General features: G+C 32.5%; 1 protein-coding gene and 1 long non-coding RNA gene across 3 annotated transcripts in view; one reads left to right on the top strand and one right to left on the bottom strand.

The window, feature by feature from the left end:
- The window catches only part of Hectd2 (HECT domain E3 ubiquitin protein ligase 2), a 69,572-nt gene that overhangs the window by 42,754 nt on the left and 10,183 nt on the right, over window positions 1-16,635 (top strand). Inside the window, exons 9-18 of the mRNA XM_070021183.1 lie at window positions 1,149-1,297; window positions 1,804-1,927; window positions 4,327-4,423; window positions 7,868-7,975; window positions 8,913-9,045; window positions 10,270-10,358; window positions 13,630-13,788; window positions 15,306-15,380; window positions 16,303-16,390; window positions 16,480-16,586. Of these exons, the coding sequence (XP_069877284.1) occupies window positions 1,149-1,297; window positions 1,804-1,927; window positions 4,327-4,423; window positions 7,868-7,975; window positions 8,913-9,045; window positions 10,270-10,358; window positions 13,630-13,788; window positions 15,306-15,380; window positions 16,303-16,390; window positions 16,480-16,586 (1,129 nt within the window). The remainder of the gene's footprint in view (window positions 1-1,148; window positions 1,298-1,803; window positions 1,928-4,326; window positions 4,424-7,867; window positions 7,976-8,912; window positions 9,046-10,269; window positions 10,359-13,629; window positions 13,789-15,305; window positions 15,381-16,302; window positions 16,391-16,479; window positions 16,587-16,635) is intronic.
- Window positions 7,959-16,635, bottom strand: part of LOC138826124 (uncharacterized) — a 52,718-nt gene continuing 44,041 nt past the window's right edge. For both annotated transcript variants that reach the window (XR_011371566.1, XR_011371565.1), the window contains 2 exons: window positions 9,545-9,631; window positions 7,959-8,933 (listed from right to left, as the gene is read on the bottom strand). This is a non-coding gene — a long non-coding RNA (uncharacterized lncRNA). The remainder of the gene's footprint in view (window positions 8,934-9,544; window positions 9,632-16,635) is intronic.

Raw genomic sequence — 16,635 nt, forward strand, 5'->3', positions numbered from 1 at the left:
TTCATGACATTTCCTCCTCACATAAAAACATCAAATTGTAAAAGTAAAAAACTTTTTTTCCTTCAAAACTATGTTCACATTAACATAATTTTCTCCATCATGGGTCAAAGCAAAATACATACAATTTTTCAAAATAATTTCCTAAGTACAATCAGTTCTCATTATTGACAGTACTTACAAGTCTACAAAGTCACCACAAATGCTAAATTAAAAAATGCTGAATGAGGCATCACTTCTTGAAGCCTTTGATCACATTTTTGTTATCTAGTCAGTGTATAACTTTTATCAGTGTTTCTGCTTAAAGATATCTTAATGTAGGTTATGGATTCACTAATAGTGAGCTCATTACAGTAGTACTATAAGTCATGAATGAATAGTGCTCACATTAAATGTATTTCCTCCATAAGGTGCATCACATACTTATTACTTATTCTATTATGTAAGTCATTTGTGCTCACTTGGTACAACAGATAGCTCCCATAATTCACTGTTTTAAAAAGTAATGAATCATTCTATAATATTAATAATTTTGTAGCCTGACAGCTTTTAATTTGGTATTAGTAATCTTAGTGTTACTAATATGATACTAATAAGTAGACAGTAATTTATCACTATCATTAGGGACCATTTTGAAATGGCAGATTCACCAACAAAAATCACAAATAAATAAGAAAAACATGCCATTTGACTGTATAAAGGATAGTTGTGTGCTGTATGAGAACTGAACAAGAAGACAGCCTTGTTCAACCTCATCTGGAAATGTACCTGTGAGGTGACTCAAATTTTTCTTTTTCTTTTCATGTCCACACATGATCATAAAAGCTAAGTATTTATTTTGGAGTTAATAAGCAAACAGGATAAAGAAAATTGGAACATTTATAACTACAGAATCTGTGAATAATGAATAAATATCAGAAGCCCTAAATATTACATTACTAGCCATGTAATAATTTTAGGGTTCAATTCTACTATGTTCATGGTAGAATTTTTTATCTTTTAAAAGGTTGCCAACACAAGACAGAGAATTTGAAAGACTGAATAACCTGAAATTTTATGCATATAGGATATAGTTTAACAATGTTTAACAAATGCATTGATAAAATAGAAAATGAGAATTTTAACCAGAATTATTTCAAAATCTTTACCAGATTATCCCAGAAGAGGTTCAAACAGTTGGTAGAGAGATTGCTGCAATTTATTTCCTTACGCCTGTTTCCTGCAAAACCTGAAGAATTTCCCCCTATAACAAAGTGTTCCTGGTGGATTCCATCAGCATCTAAAGTGTTGGCTTTACTTAGTAAGTTCTTTCTGTTTTGTCATGTATGTGTTTTCTTTTGTTAAATATTGGAGACATTACTCTAGAATCTCAGATTCTCTGAAGGAAAAATTGTATTTTTAAATTTTTATTGCCAATTTCACAATTTATAAGCATGAAAAAATATGTCTTTTACTGACCAGTATTTTGTTTTAAAGCTATTAAGTGTATAGTAGTGATTGCTGAGAAACATGAGCTTCCATTAGTAACTGAGGACCCCTAGACAAGAACACACTGATGGGGAAAATACAAGTAGACAGCCATCTGCATGCTCCTTTGGCTCTTAATGATTTCCAAAACAAATTTTTTAAAAGTAAAAACCTACGCTTTGACCACAATATTAAAATTGCCTTTCTCATTAGAGCTACCACTTTTAAAACATAATTTTCTAGGTCAAGACTGGCTGGTAAATGTTAAAATGTTTTTATTTCTAGACTAAATCATATGCTTGTTGGGAAAGGCCATTATGTTAGAATTTATCTTTACAGATACTGCAAACAATTTGGTTCATCCTCCTCTTATTCCTTATACTGATTTCTATAATTCTACACTGGATCATATTGATCTCATGGAAGAATATCATACTTGGCAGAGCTTTGGAAACTCTCACAGGTACGATGAAAGACTCATTATTCACCTAAAGGAAATACTATTTAAAATAATGACAATTTTAAGTTTGCATAAATGATATACACATTTACCTTTACATATAAATACATATAGTTTAGATATCCAGCCCTGGAAACACCAATTATATTTATTAAATCATTTTCTTTATTTGCTACATTTTGAATGGATATATAAATTAACCTGGTTTTGGTCTAGTTAATAGCATTTTTTCAAGAAGGAAATGATTATATCCGGGTATGTAGTTTCTTCTATCTTATTCTGTCTAGTGCTATCTAGTACAAGAGTCATTTCTCTGACATACTAGATGGTAAATATTTTCAGTTCTGTTATACATTTTTTTTTAGCACAAAACAGCTTTGGACAAAATATAAATGAATGAGTATGTCTGTGTTCCAAATAAAACAGATGGTAAACCTTCCTTCTCCTAGGGACCATGTTTGCCAGTACCTAATTTATCACATTGATCACACGTACTGTACACTTATATTCACTCCTTTTGTCCCTTATTCTGAAGAAAAAGTGGTTGCATGTTAATTACTGTGTAAAAAGAATAGATATTACAGAGAAAGACTTCACCATAGATCATTTGATACAATTGATTTTCAAAATACCTGACCATATTCTTTAATGCACTATACTTTATATATACACTCTGGTTTGGATTACTGTAAGATAAGAAGAGTATCACAAATATAATTTATTCCTAATCCAAGAAATATCTAGAAGATTGCCTTTATTCTAAAAGAGACTAGAAAATACAGTATAGATAAAAATAATAACTTCAAAACCCTAGATGCATTGCTAAATTGCTAAACTTTCCCAAGACCCTGTCTTACCAAAATTGGCCTAAAATATTGAATGACCTTTGGGACATGTTAGTCCACATCTGACACCCAGAATTAAACAAAAATGTTTCTGGATACTCTAGTCAGTCTTATGGTATTTTCTAGCAAAGTGTTTTAAAAATACTTTTCCTCACCTTTAAAGTACAGTAGACATGAAACAACTCGTATTTCAATGACATCTTTAACAGAGTGATTCTCTAACCATTGCAACTGTGGCACAGAAAATACATACCAAATGAATTATACAGGATTTTAGATAATGTAATCACAGCCCATCAGCTGGCTTGACCTTGAGTGTGTTCTGGAATCTTAGGGCAAATCACCTCTGACCATAAGCAAACTTATCCGGGTTTATCTGGGTACTTCATGCATATCTCATCATTTTTTGTGTATGCCATAACAAGAGAAAGGTTGAGAAGCATTGTTTTAAAGTTTGTAATGAAGCTGATAATGTGTCCTATGAAATTCACTGCATTTTATTTTCCAATTTTTAGTTATTACTAGTGATTCAAAGTTACTACATACGAGTACTGGACAATCCCTATTGTTTAACAGTTTTGTCTCAGAGCAAAAGTAGTCTCATGTTCAGTTTATACTAGGACTATCTCCTTTTTCTTATAATGTCTTCATTGTGCCCAGTTGTAGCAAATATACCACCTGTCAGCTGAGATGGATCTCAACTATGACTAATTAATTCATAACAGCCACTTCTAGGCAAGTGCTCCACCACTGAGTTATGCACCCATCAGCCACGTGGTCACTTCTGATGGGAATCTCACTGTTAAGGTGTTACTGCTGCCATATTCATGTTTCATACAATACATTTATGTCTATGTACTTTATGGCTTACTTATAGGTAAGAATGGATTCTTACCTATAAGTGAGGTTATTTATATTACAGCATTAAGTTACAAGTACACCATTAAATAATGTAATAAGAGCAACATAATTTTCCTAATCATCAGTTGGTCTTAAATTTATTACTGTCTGAGCTCGGTGATTAAGTACCTGCCTAGCAAGCACAAGATCCTGAGTTGAAACCCCAGTACCTTTAACAAAAAATACTATTTTGTTTTTTTGTGTGCTACAGTTATTGCTATGTTTTTTCATTTATGATACACAGCAGAAGTAGCCTTTTAATAGTGGATACTTATATAATTTGAGCATATGAGTTTTCTGTCCTGTTTCTTCTTCATAATACCACTGCTTCCCAGTTCTGGTGTTTTCCATGTTTTTTCCAAGTGATAATAGATGACTGAATAAGCAGTAATTCTTTATATAAGCAATGAGCATGATTAGCACACATTTCAAAAGATTATATATATAGTTTCCTTCTGAGAATAAAAGCACTGCATTTTTAATAATGGCAACATTCTTCACAGGGCTGTGGGAATTAAGTGATAAATCATTTCACAAATGGTAAAACACAATACAAAAGTAATGTTTTATTACTAGAATGGGTACCTTAAATTCCCTTAGTATAATTTTGCTAAAAATACACCATTTTGCTTTTTTCTGTTTTCACTTGTTAAGCAGGTTTTCCTTCTGTCAGTACCCGTTCGTTATTTCTATAGCTGCCAAAAAAATCATTATTCAGAGAGACTCAGAGCAACAGATGATAAGCATCGCAAGGGTAAGCCAGCTATAAGACTACTTATGCTAACTATAATCAATATAGTAAATATTAAATAAGTCAGATGTCTGTTGGATTGTTTCTAGCATAATCTGAAAATGTTAAAAATAAAATTACAAAGTGCTTAAACCTGTAAGCAATACGGGAGAGAAGACACACCTCATCTAATCAACTTATTATATTATTTATTTTTTATTTTATTTATTATATTATTATTGTTTATTATATTATATTATATTATTATATTATAAATGTAGCAGAAGAGTCAGTGTTTCTCACAGACTCATATTTCTAGGAGCTTGTTGGACCTCATTCTGTATAATTCTCTTCCTGTTCAGGTTACAAGCAGATCACTGATGAAACCTAGGGTGAAGTGATGAGGATCTTTAAAAGACAAATGAGTAAAACCATTGTAGTATGTTCTAGGCTTTATAAAAATCAGAAACAGCCAAGAAATTAGAAGAGTATATCTCTTGGAGAACTAGGAAACATACCCACAAAGTTGTGAATGATGTTTTTGTTTTTGTTTTACTTGGTTCCTAGGAAACTGAGATAGATGCATGGAGATCCGTGAAAGCTAGGATAGCAGTCAGGCTGACATTAGACAGATTATAGAACACAGTAAAGCTCATATTTAGGCCTGTCCATGAACATCCCCTACCATTTACCAAACAGAAAAGTTACATTTGTCTAATTGATTAAATGAGATTTTTGTTGTTGTTTTATTTGGGAGGGGCCTGGTGTAAAGTCAGAGTTTTGGCTTTGCTCGGCTGTTGCTCTAATACTTGAGCCAGACTTCCAGCCCTATTTTTCGCTGGTTATTTTGGAGATAAGAGTCTTATGAACTTTTCTGTCCAGGCTAGCCTCTACCTGAGATCCTTCCACTCTTGGCTTCCTGAGTAGCTAGGATTACCTAGTCATCAGTACCTGGCTAAAATTAATTTAGGTTTTTTTTGGATTTTAGTACTTGGATTTAATCTCAGGGCCTTAGTTAGTGCTCAAGACTAGTTAGTGTTCTACCACTTCTGGCTTTTTTTGGTGATTAGTGGGACATAACAGTATCACAGACTTTCCTGCCTGGGCTGGCACTGAACCACAATCCTCAGATCTCAGTCTTCTGAATAGCTAAGATTATATATGTGAGCCAACAGTGCTCAGTACAGCTCTAATGAGCGTTATTTAATTAGTGCTGTAGACTGTATATTTAAGAACATATATCCAGTTCCTACTCATGTTACATTATTGCTCCACAATTTTAAAAATTAAAAGGAAGCTTGAGTATAATCTAAGTAAAATGCAGAATATATGAAGAATATAAAACCTAAACCCTAAATTGCAATACTTCCAATTACTGTAAAAATAAGAATTATATAATAGTTAGTAATTTAGTTCCCAGAGATATTTTTTTCTATCATAGACAAAGATAAAAGCATTCAGTGGCTGGTGACATCCTAGAGTCATCTTATACTGTGTGAGAATATTACAGGAAAATTTATTGCCTTTAGCTCTTAAGGGAATTCCAAATTCACATTCCTCCCACCCCCTGAAGAATGAGTTTAAACAGATATATATAGCATCTGAATTGTTACTCGATTTTGAACAGATATAGTCTCAAAAATGAACTTTTTCATTTTGATATTGTATAATATAACTTTCCTACTACTTTTCCTCATTGGGCTATGTATTTATTATGTTTTAATGAAAATCTAAAGAGCTAGAAGATTGTCCAGATTTTTCTTAAAATATTGTCTTTTGTCATTCACCCTTAAAATACTAAATATTGTTTTTTTTCTGGAATTTTTTTCATACTTTAAAGGAAAATGGCAGGTATAGCCTAGCTAACAGAGCATGGAAGGAAGTGAGTAGAGATTGGAGAGCCAAGTAGCATTATTACTTCCTAGAAAGGTTTCCCAACAATTTAACTTGTAAACTGCAATTTTACTTAAATTAATAACTGGTTATTATTTTGACACAGGACAACACTATTGGTAGTTAAATGTAAGCAAGAGCTTTTATGCTACAGTCTAAAGCTGCAAAAGAAGTTCCACTGAAATGACTTCCTCAGTCAGACTGTCTAGAATTCTTTTATTATGTTACTTCTTTCATTTTTTATTAATATGAATTCCTAATAGGAAGAAAAATGACTAAGTTTGTTTGCCATCCTCATACTAATATAAATTTATGTTTTGTTATCTACATCATAATTGCTCTCTAGGAGCTATGCTAGAACTAGAAGATAGGAATGATTGATAAAAGAACATACACAACACAGAATTCTGTCTCAAATGAAGATCTTTTTAGTAATAGAGAACTCAGTGAAGCAAAACACAGTTAAAAGCACTTAGCATTGGATATTGGAGCAGTGGAGAAAGCTCTTAAGTATTTTGTTGTAGTAAGCAGTATAATACAGAATATAATGTGGAATTCGAAGTACCCTTTTAAGTTATATAGTTTTCATAGATTAAAAACGTTTTTTATCTACTAAAAGTAAATTACTATATGTACTTCAAATGTCTGAAATGTTCATCTTTAATCAAACTTGTTTCATTGTTATCAAAGAATATGAAATAGTCTGATAGATTATTTAGGTAAATGAATATAGAAGCATGTAAATTTTATATGATAAATGACCTATATTCCTTATATTTTAGTATGTTGGTTTTTATATACTCAGTGATTAAATTTTTAAGAGCTATGAGAAACAGATACTTTAACTTTTACAAGCATAACTATTAGTGCTATTTTAGTAAATTTTCTTTAGTATTTTCCCTATATGGGAAAACTTAGAAGAGTTGAAGCAGTATTATATATAATTTGTTCATTACTTTCCTTAGGTGTATCTTTCTTATAGTATTTACATGGTTTTCAAAACCATCATTCTTAGTGGCTGTAGCTGCATTCGATTTCATTAGCTAGGTATGTCTTAAGATACTTAACAATCTTGGCTTTTGTGGCTACAGCTGTATAAACAACTAGCATTATATGAAAAAAGGTATGGATGTTAAAATTTTTTATAATGTTGATCAATTACTTTCTAAAAGTAGAATAATTGTGCGTTTAGAGTAAATTCACTGTCTAAAATACCTTAAGTCTGGGTTTATTATCAGAAGTATTTACCATGATTTAAATATTCCCATTTTATATTTGTATTTATGAAAGAAAAAACTTCATTATTTAAGAGATGAGACAAATATGAACTGTAATGCACTGTTCTTTATATAGAAGTCAATTCATTTTTGGTCCTCCCTATGGACTCCCTTTGGCAATTGTGTCAGAATAAAGCATTTTCACAAATCAAGGTGTTATAGTTGATTTTATGAAATTGTTTATATAAGTAGTGGCACAGGCAATAATTAAGAGATTTTTTGACTGAAGTATTTAAATGTTTTAAATGAAAGCATAATATAATTAAAAGTGAAAATGTTTACTCTCTTATTTAATTAGCAAAGTCTGGTGGATAAAGTATCTCGAAGACAGAGACCTGATATGAATATGTTATTTCTAAATATGAAAGTAAGGCGGACACATCTGGTTAGCGATTCACTTGATGAGGTATAATATATTCTAAGATATATTAATTTCTTTAAATTCTTAAAGTCGTAGAAACCTAATTTTTTTTTGTCGGTCATGGGGCTTGAACTCTGGGTCTGGGTGCTGTCCCTCAGCTCTTCAGCTCATGGCTAGTGCTCTTCCACTTGAGCCATAGCACCACTTCCAGCTTTTACTGTTGCTGTGGTGCTGAGGAATCAAACCCAGGGCCTCATGAGGCAAGGCAAGCAGTCTACCACTGAGCCACCTTCTCAGCCCCAGAAAGGTATTTTTTATTTCTATATGCATATTAAGTATATCTCCTTAAAATTTGAAGCCATAGTTAAAATCAGTTTTATATAGTTAAGCTTTATATTCATTTTTATGATTATTGATGGTATGTTGTTATTGCACTCAAAAAGGACTAAGAACACTTAAATGAGTAACTCCTGTTTCTTAGTATGTTACCTGAATTCTAGACTCACCCATCTCTGGCTTGATAGATATGTTATGTAATTTATGCAAGTCCTAGATTATCTGTAAAATTGTAAGTTGAAACTACAGATTCTATTGGGCATACTCAAGTCCACATAAATACTGATTGTATATATATCTATATATATATATGAAGCTTCCTGAAGATAATGACTGGTTTATTTATCTGACTTTTTAAAAATTCAGTGTTCAAGAAATGTTAAAAAGAAAATTAATTATTTTATGGTATAGTCTACTAAATTAAAATTCTGGTGGGCAATATGATATTGGAGGCTAACCTTGGACAGGACACATTATCTGTAAAACAACCAAACACCTAGTTCACTGGCAAATTTGGGATGGATGGATGGATTGGTGGGTTTTGTAAATTAGATAAAGACTGTCTTAACAGTTTCCGGAATCAAAACCAGTTAATTCTCTTTTCACTGGCCTTTGTTCTTTTCTTCTATATAATTTCTTCAAATAGTTAACCCGGAAAAGAGCAGACCTGAAAAAGAAGTTAAAAGTTACATTTGTAGGAGAAGCTGGTTTGGATATGGGTGGCTTGACTAAAGAATGGTTCCTTCTTCTAAATCGCCAAATTTTTCATCCCGATTATGGTGAGTTTTTCATTTTGATGAAGTCTTTTATTCATAAGTGTTAGGAGTCAAGTAGTAACTTATTTTTAATCTACCTTTATGATTTTGCATACTTGTGTCAACGATAAATGACATATTTTTATTGTAAAGATACTGTACAGAGAAGTTACAGTTACATGAACAAGATGAGTCCATTTCCTCTTGAGCATTGTTACCCCCCCTTTGTGTTAATTAATTACTGAATGACCTTTTTTTGGGGGGGTGGGGTCCAGTAGTGGGCCTGAACTCTGGGCCCAGGCGCTGTCCCTCAGCTTCAGCTCAAGGCTAGCGCTCTACCACTTGAGCCACAGTGCCACTTCTGGCTTTTTTTTTCTGCTTATGTGGTGCTGAGGAATTGAACCCAGGGCCTCATGCATGCAAGGCAAGTGCTCTACCACTGAGCCACCTTCCCAGCCCTGAATGACTATTTTTAACATTAAAAAAACTTTTTAACCAAATTGATGATTGCAATGGTAATTACCTGATTGGGAATGCAGCACAAGATGTATTCAGGTTGCAAGTATATGTTTGTGAAGAAACCCATAGCTCTCCTGAATATGCCAAATGCCTAAAAATAAAATAAAAATAAACAATATCCAACATTAAACACCAAAACTAGTTTGCTCTACACTAGTATTTGAAACCTCTGTCATTAGTGAGTCATTTTAAGGAATGGATTAATTTCTTTAGAAGAAATAAGGCCTTTAAACTTAAATTTTACTTAGTTAAACCACTTATATAAAGGGAAGTTTTTAGTAGTTTTCTTATTTTTTACATATTGATATGTAATATAGAAATAGATACATAAAGTCTGGTGGTAGGAAACAGAAATAGGAATGATATGGATAAATTGATGTCTCCATATGACATGCAAAATTATTTATGAGCATTAACATGTAATTTATAGCTTATAAAATGTGTAACTTATAGCCTTCATAAAGTTATAGTCTGCTCTTTGCCCCTTCACTATCCTTAGCTTAAAGAATAAAATGTTCTATCTGTTTATTCAGCATGTATGTGTTTATATACATTGAGATTTGCCAATATTAGCCTGTTAAAGAATCTTTAAATTTTTAACATGGAAGATAGTTTTTAATTATTGCTAAAAAAAAGTTTATTCCTAACAGTTAATATGTCATGTACATTTTTACCATTTTTATTTTTTTAACCAATCATGGTAACAAAATTATATTTTCTTGTTTTCAGGCATGTTTACATATCACAAGGATTCACACTGCCATTGGTTTAGCAGCTTCAAATGTGATAATTATTCTGAATTCCGATTGGTTGGAATTGTATCCTTTAAACTTTCCACTAGGAGGTGCTACTAGAGTACAGATTTTTTAAGTGGTATCTGTGTTTTAGAAAAATATTATTTTAGAAAACTAACCATTCTTGTCAAATAAGTTTTCTATAATCTCTACCATATGTATGTATGCTCACAGCTATATAACATTAGTAGGTTTTATAAATTTAAAACACTTGGATTTTTTTCTGAAAAATCTCTCAAAAGATTAATTTCCTTTTCACATATAATCTAAATTATCAAAAAATTTAAAACATTTTTTAAAAATCAGTGTTTCCTATTCATTATTAACCATTTTTCTGTTTACTTGTTTTGTGCTTATTTTCCTGTTTAGTAAACTGTACTTGTCAGAACTAAATTTAGCTCTGTAATATATTCCTGAATCCTGAGACATGAAGGAGGCATCTTTAAAAATTGAAAAATTAGTGGAATGGGAATGTTTAAAATGTATAACATTATTTTGTAGTGTTTTTTAATTTTATAACTCATTTGCCAATCTTTGATCACTATCAGGTATTTTTTTGAAGGCATATCTCCCTGCCTTGTTAAAGTAAACACGATGCCTACAGCCTACACATTAATTTGGGGGGGAGGGGATCAATCATGGGGCTTGAACTCTGGGCCTAGACGCTGTCCCTCAGCTCTTCAGCTCAAGGCAAGCATTCTACCACTTGAGCCACAATGCCACGTCTGGTTTTCTGGTGGTTTATTGGAGATAAGAGTCTCACAGACTTTCTGCCCAGGGTTAACTTTGAACCATTATCCTCAGATATCAGCCTCAGGTGTGAGCCACCAGCGCCTGACTCCACATTAACTTTTTAATTCTCAAAAATAAATTGTCTGTGGAGGAAAGGAGGGAAGAGTAAATAAGCAAGCACTGGAAATGCTTACATCAAAAGAAGGGAAGAAATTCAAACTTTAAGAAACAAACAGATAAACACAATCAGCTGCTCTCAGTATCATTATATTCCTCCAAGAGAAGGTAGAATATTTTAAATGAAATGATTATATTTGTTTAAGGTAGGACTGGAAATAGTAGAATGGTATAAGTTGGAAGAATAGTGAAAAAAAATGACTGAACTATGATGAGCTTGGTACAGAGCAGTAAGACACTGATAGTTATTAAAGAAAAAGAATTTAGAGCCATCTTATTTAAAATTTTCAATCATGAGGAATGTGGAAATTGAGAAACTTGATGGGGAAAAAAGATAGCAGGAGGGAAATAATACACATTGAGAGATTAAACTTATTTTGAAATTTGAATATTTAATCTGTCTAAAGGTTCAAAGTGATAAATTCCAAAACACCAAAGAATCCTGTTTTAAATTCTATCATCTATAGTACTCATGCGACAAATGTGTTTAACCTTTGTGTTTAACCTTTTTTTAAGGCCCCACCACTATATAATCACCAATTCAAGTTCCTGATATATATGGTCATGTAAGATAGTATTATATCTCATTTATTATACTTTTAAAATGATGCTGCACATAAAATCATGAATTTGCCAAATACTTTGCTATGCAGTGGGTATTAGTTTTTACTCAGTTATTACCCAAAAGATTATACTAAGCATATTTACATTTTTGTATTCCAAGTTAAAAAATTAAATTCAACATTAAATTGCATTACATTATTATATTTTAGCACACATCCACAGACCTATAGAAATCTTTTAAAAATTGTAATAAAATGCATAGTAATAACTAAAATATTTTGAAATTTTTGTGAAGAACTATAATTTAACCATGTTTTGAAAATATAATTGCCTATGGTACAATGGACATTGGATCTAGGAATAGGGGCAATATAATATGGGTGGGGGTTTTCTAATTCTGCTGTTTGTACTACATGATCTAGTGCATCCACAAGAAAAGCTACCTCATTCCCATCCCTGCTTCAACCAGAGCAGATCAATGAAGTGCTAAATGAAATAGGCTTCTGCATGTGAGTGCCCTGTTGCAAATCTAACTGCCTACTTCCTCACTATGAAAAATCTGATTTCAAAATTATAACATTTAATAGTCTTTAATGAAAAATGTTACAAGTTGTCACCAGTTGGCTCAAAGAAGATGATACCACCATTACAATGCTGTAGTCAATCAAAAACTAACTTCAGTATTATGGTTGTCATCATCACCACTATTATCAGTTATATATTATATATCAGTATTCTCTTGAATGCTGGTCAGTTTTTATATAGTTACTTATAAAATAGCATATCTATTCCTTAACTAACAGCCTTGATTCTGCCTTATAAATATTGGCACTCTTCCAGTGTTTTTAATTGTTTTCAGCAATTTAGTCAGCCCATATGCTTATAAATTTCCTTTTGAGACTATGAAATGAATTATTTTTAAATAATTTCATATAAAATTAACAAACATAAAATTTGATCTAAAATTTTTCTAATCAAATAGTCAAGTTATATAATTATTAAAGAAAACACTAGACAAAGTTTATAAATATAATATCAATAACTTTTTAACTTTGACATTTAGAATAAACTCAAAGTAATGCCTTGAAGTTTTACTATAGGAGATTTCTTGCTCTGTTAACTTACCAATAGTGTACATATAACCATATGCTCTTTTATTTCAGCTCTTTTAACAGTATACTTTTTTTTTCCCATGGGGCTTGAACCCTGGACCTGAGGGCTGTCTCTGAGCTCTTCAGCTCAAGGCAAGCACTCTGCCACTTAAGCCACAGTGCTGCTTCCGGTTTTCTGGTGGTTAATTGGGGAGATAAGAGTGTCATGGACTTTGCTTACTGGGCTGGCTTTGAACCACCATCCTCAGATCTCAGCCTCCTGAGTAGCTAGGATTACAGGCATGAGCCACCAGCGCCTGGCTTGCATTTAATTTTAAAATAGCTAAAATGGTTATGTTTTCTGAAATAAGTTCTGAATAAACTTTTGCTGCTGCTTAGAAAACCACCAATTTGCTTGTTTAGATTTAGAAAATTTTTATTAGATAATTTGCAGAAATGTCTGAAGTTACTATCTACTGTAATCTTTGATAAGCTTTTCTTTTCTAGGATGATTACTTAATTCTATCAACTAAACCTTTTTACATGACTTTTGGTAATCAAGGAATTATATTACATACAGTAAGGGGAAAATAAATGAACTAGAGGAAAGTAAATGTGTGGGACTAATTAAAAATTCATTGTTAAGACTGGAAGAAATAGACTGATGCATAATTCAAAGCTCATTTGTTGCCATGGATCTTATGTTAATGCTTAACATTTAGTATGCATAGCTTATGGGACTAGCAGTTTATAACAGCATTACCTTGGATATTCGTTTCCCTCCCTGCTGTTACAAGAAATTATTGAGCCCTCCCATCGTTCCTGATGACCAAAATACACCAGTAGGCATCTGCAGTGTTACCATTGATGACTTATGTCAAATTATGCCTGTAAGTATAACTTAATTAACTTGTCCTTTAGTATCTCATCTGCAGAGTCTTTTTCTCTAATGCTGTTCTTTTAAAATATGGTTCCTTCTACTTTAAAAGTTACTCCATTTTTGCTTAGCTTCCCCTTTCTATTAAGTTTTATTTTTTAAAGTCCAGAGGTGATAAAATTCCAATTACCAATCAAAATAGAGAAGATAAGGTAGACCTTTCTTAGTCACCCACACTGTAGCATGCCTAAACCCTTTAAAAATAGTGGAACAGTCTGAGAAACAGTCATTTGAAACCTGGCTCTGCCACTAACTAGCTTTGTGAACTTGGATTAGTTACTAAACCTTTCTTGAGTTGTAGTTTCCTTATGCAAACATTAGGTTTTACTAAAAATTAAAACAAATGATAACAATCATATCAAATTTATACCCAGCCTAGATTATATAAAAAATTATTTTAATGGAATGAAAATTGTATTATATGAAGTATATAAGAACATTCTAACCCGTATTGTTCATCTTTTTTCATAATTTTAAATAAATTAAAAGTATTATAAGTTTTGAATAATTTTTTGTGTGTGTGCTGGTCCTGGACTTTCTTTTCTTTAATTGGAGATAAGAATCTCATGGACTCTCCTGCCCAGGCTGGCTTCAAACCTCAATCCTCAGCTCTCAGCTTCCTTAATAGCAAGAATTACAGGCATGAGCCACGGGCACCTGGCAACTTTGAATAATTTTAAAATACTATGTTAGGGGCTGGGAAGGTGGCTCAGTGGTAGAGCGCTTGCCTTGCATGCCTGAGGCCCTGGGTTTGATTCTTCAGCACCACATAAGCAAAAAGAAAAAAGCTGGAAGTGGCGCTGTGGCTCAAGTGGTAGAGTGCTAGCCTTGAGCTGAAGAGCTGAGGGACAGCGCCCAGGCCCAGGCCCCACGACCAGACCCCCCCCAAAAAAAAATAAATAAAATAAAAAATAAAAATACTATGTTAGTTTTGTTTTTAAAAACAAAATTAAATTCTTATTAAATTCTTATTAAATTCTTATTAAATTCTTATTCATGGGTAAGTTAAGTTATAACAAAATATAGTATTTCTTCCTTTGTTCTCACCTTGTACTTGAGAGAAGACACAGTAACAGAGTATAAACTACTTAACATGTGTGATCTCTATGTTTTATGCTTAAAGATAAGTCCTAAAATAGGATTTTTGTGCTTTTTCATGAAACACTACAAATTCATAAACAATCTAGCAAATAGCTGTGAATTATGCTTAGCTTGCTGCTTAAGAATAGATCCTAGAGTTAAATCTGGTTTTAAAAAATGGATAATTTCCTCCTATATAACCTAATGAGTTTTTCCAAGCTTTTGGATGGCAGAAGTTGGTAACATGCATTTGAGTCCTGGAAAATACATCTCAAATATTTATTTTGAAATCTAAGTTTACCCATTGTCTCACATGTAAATGAACTACAGTAGATTTACTTGAAGTACTGCTAATAAATGTTAAAAGACATAACAGATTTCTTTTTATAGGAATTGGCCCACGGATTAAGTGAACTTTTATCATATGAAGGCAATGTTGAAGAAGATTTCTATTCAACATTTCAGGTACTACAAAGGACATATTGTCAGCCATATACTTTATATATGAAAAATGTCATATGTACTAAATAGTCACCATTAGAAAAGATGAAAAATCCTCTTCTTAGAGGATGTTAGCATGATAGAGACACCTAGAGAGACACAAGTAGATGAGAACTTGACAAAACTGCTTCAAGATAATCCACTAGATATTCTCTTGATTCAGTTACTCTGAGACTTTCAGCCTCTCAAAATAAGCCTCTCCTGTACTATCACCACAAGAAGTTAAGAGTTGAAACTGATGGGTCAGACTAAAACACTGTTATTCCCACTGCTCTTAGAATAGTCAGAAGGTAGATGTTATAGTGATCCACATAGCTCCAAAGACCTGAGTATTGGATCTGGGTGACACACAATTTTGTGGCTACCATTAAAGTATTAAATTGTATTTCCATATAGGATTAAGGCACCTTTTTTTTTTGAGTCCGGTCGTGGGGCCTGAACTCTGGGCCTGGGCGCTGTCCCTCAGCTCTTCAGCTCAAGGCTAGCGCTTTACCACTTGAGCCACAGTGCCACTTCCGGCTTTTTTCTTTTTGCTTATGTGGTGCTGAGGAATCGAACCCAGGGCCTCGAGCATGCAAGGCAAGTGGTCTACCACTGAGCCACCTTCCCAGCCCCACCTTTTTTTTTTTAACTCCATGATACAAAAAGGATGAGAGAGTGGCTCAAGTGGTAGAATGCCTGTCTAGTAAGTCTATCACCCTGAATTCAAACTCTAGTACTACAAATAAATAAATAAACAAAATGCCACAATTGTTTGGCCTTTCTGTAGTTATCTTTTTGATGGGAGAAGAAAATTGTTCTTTTTAAATTTTAGAAACCTGTTCAATTGAAGCCTGTTATTGAACCAATAAAATAACTAATATCCTATTATGATACTTCTCATCAGGTTTTTCAAGAAGAATTTGGAATAATTAAGTCTTATAATTTAAAGCCAGGAGGTGATAAAATTCCAGTTACCAATCAAAATAGAAAAGGTAAGTTAGACACCACTTTTAATTAAAATGAATTAGTGTTCATTTACTGTTTACCTTTTCTATATAACAGATGTACAATTGCTTTCCAGAATATGTGCAGCTTTATATTGACTTCCTTCTCAACAAATCTATCTATAAGCAGTTTGCTGCATTTTATTATGGATTTCATAGTGTATGTGCTTCAAATGCCCTAATGGTGAGTTTAAAACTTTAAATTGAGCTTTCAATTAGGTTTTGTAATGGTA

The sequence above is a fragment of the Dipodomys merriami genome, unplaced genomic scaffold (genome assembly GCF_024711535.1).
Source record: "Dipodomys merriami isolate MVZ:Mamm:240054 unplaced genomic scaffold, mDipMer1.0.p SCAF_14, whole genome shotgun sequence".
In the NCBI taxonomy this organism is placed as follows: Eukaryota; Metazoa; Chordata; class Mammalia; order Rodentia; family Heteromyidae; genus Dipodomys; species Dipodomys merriami.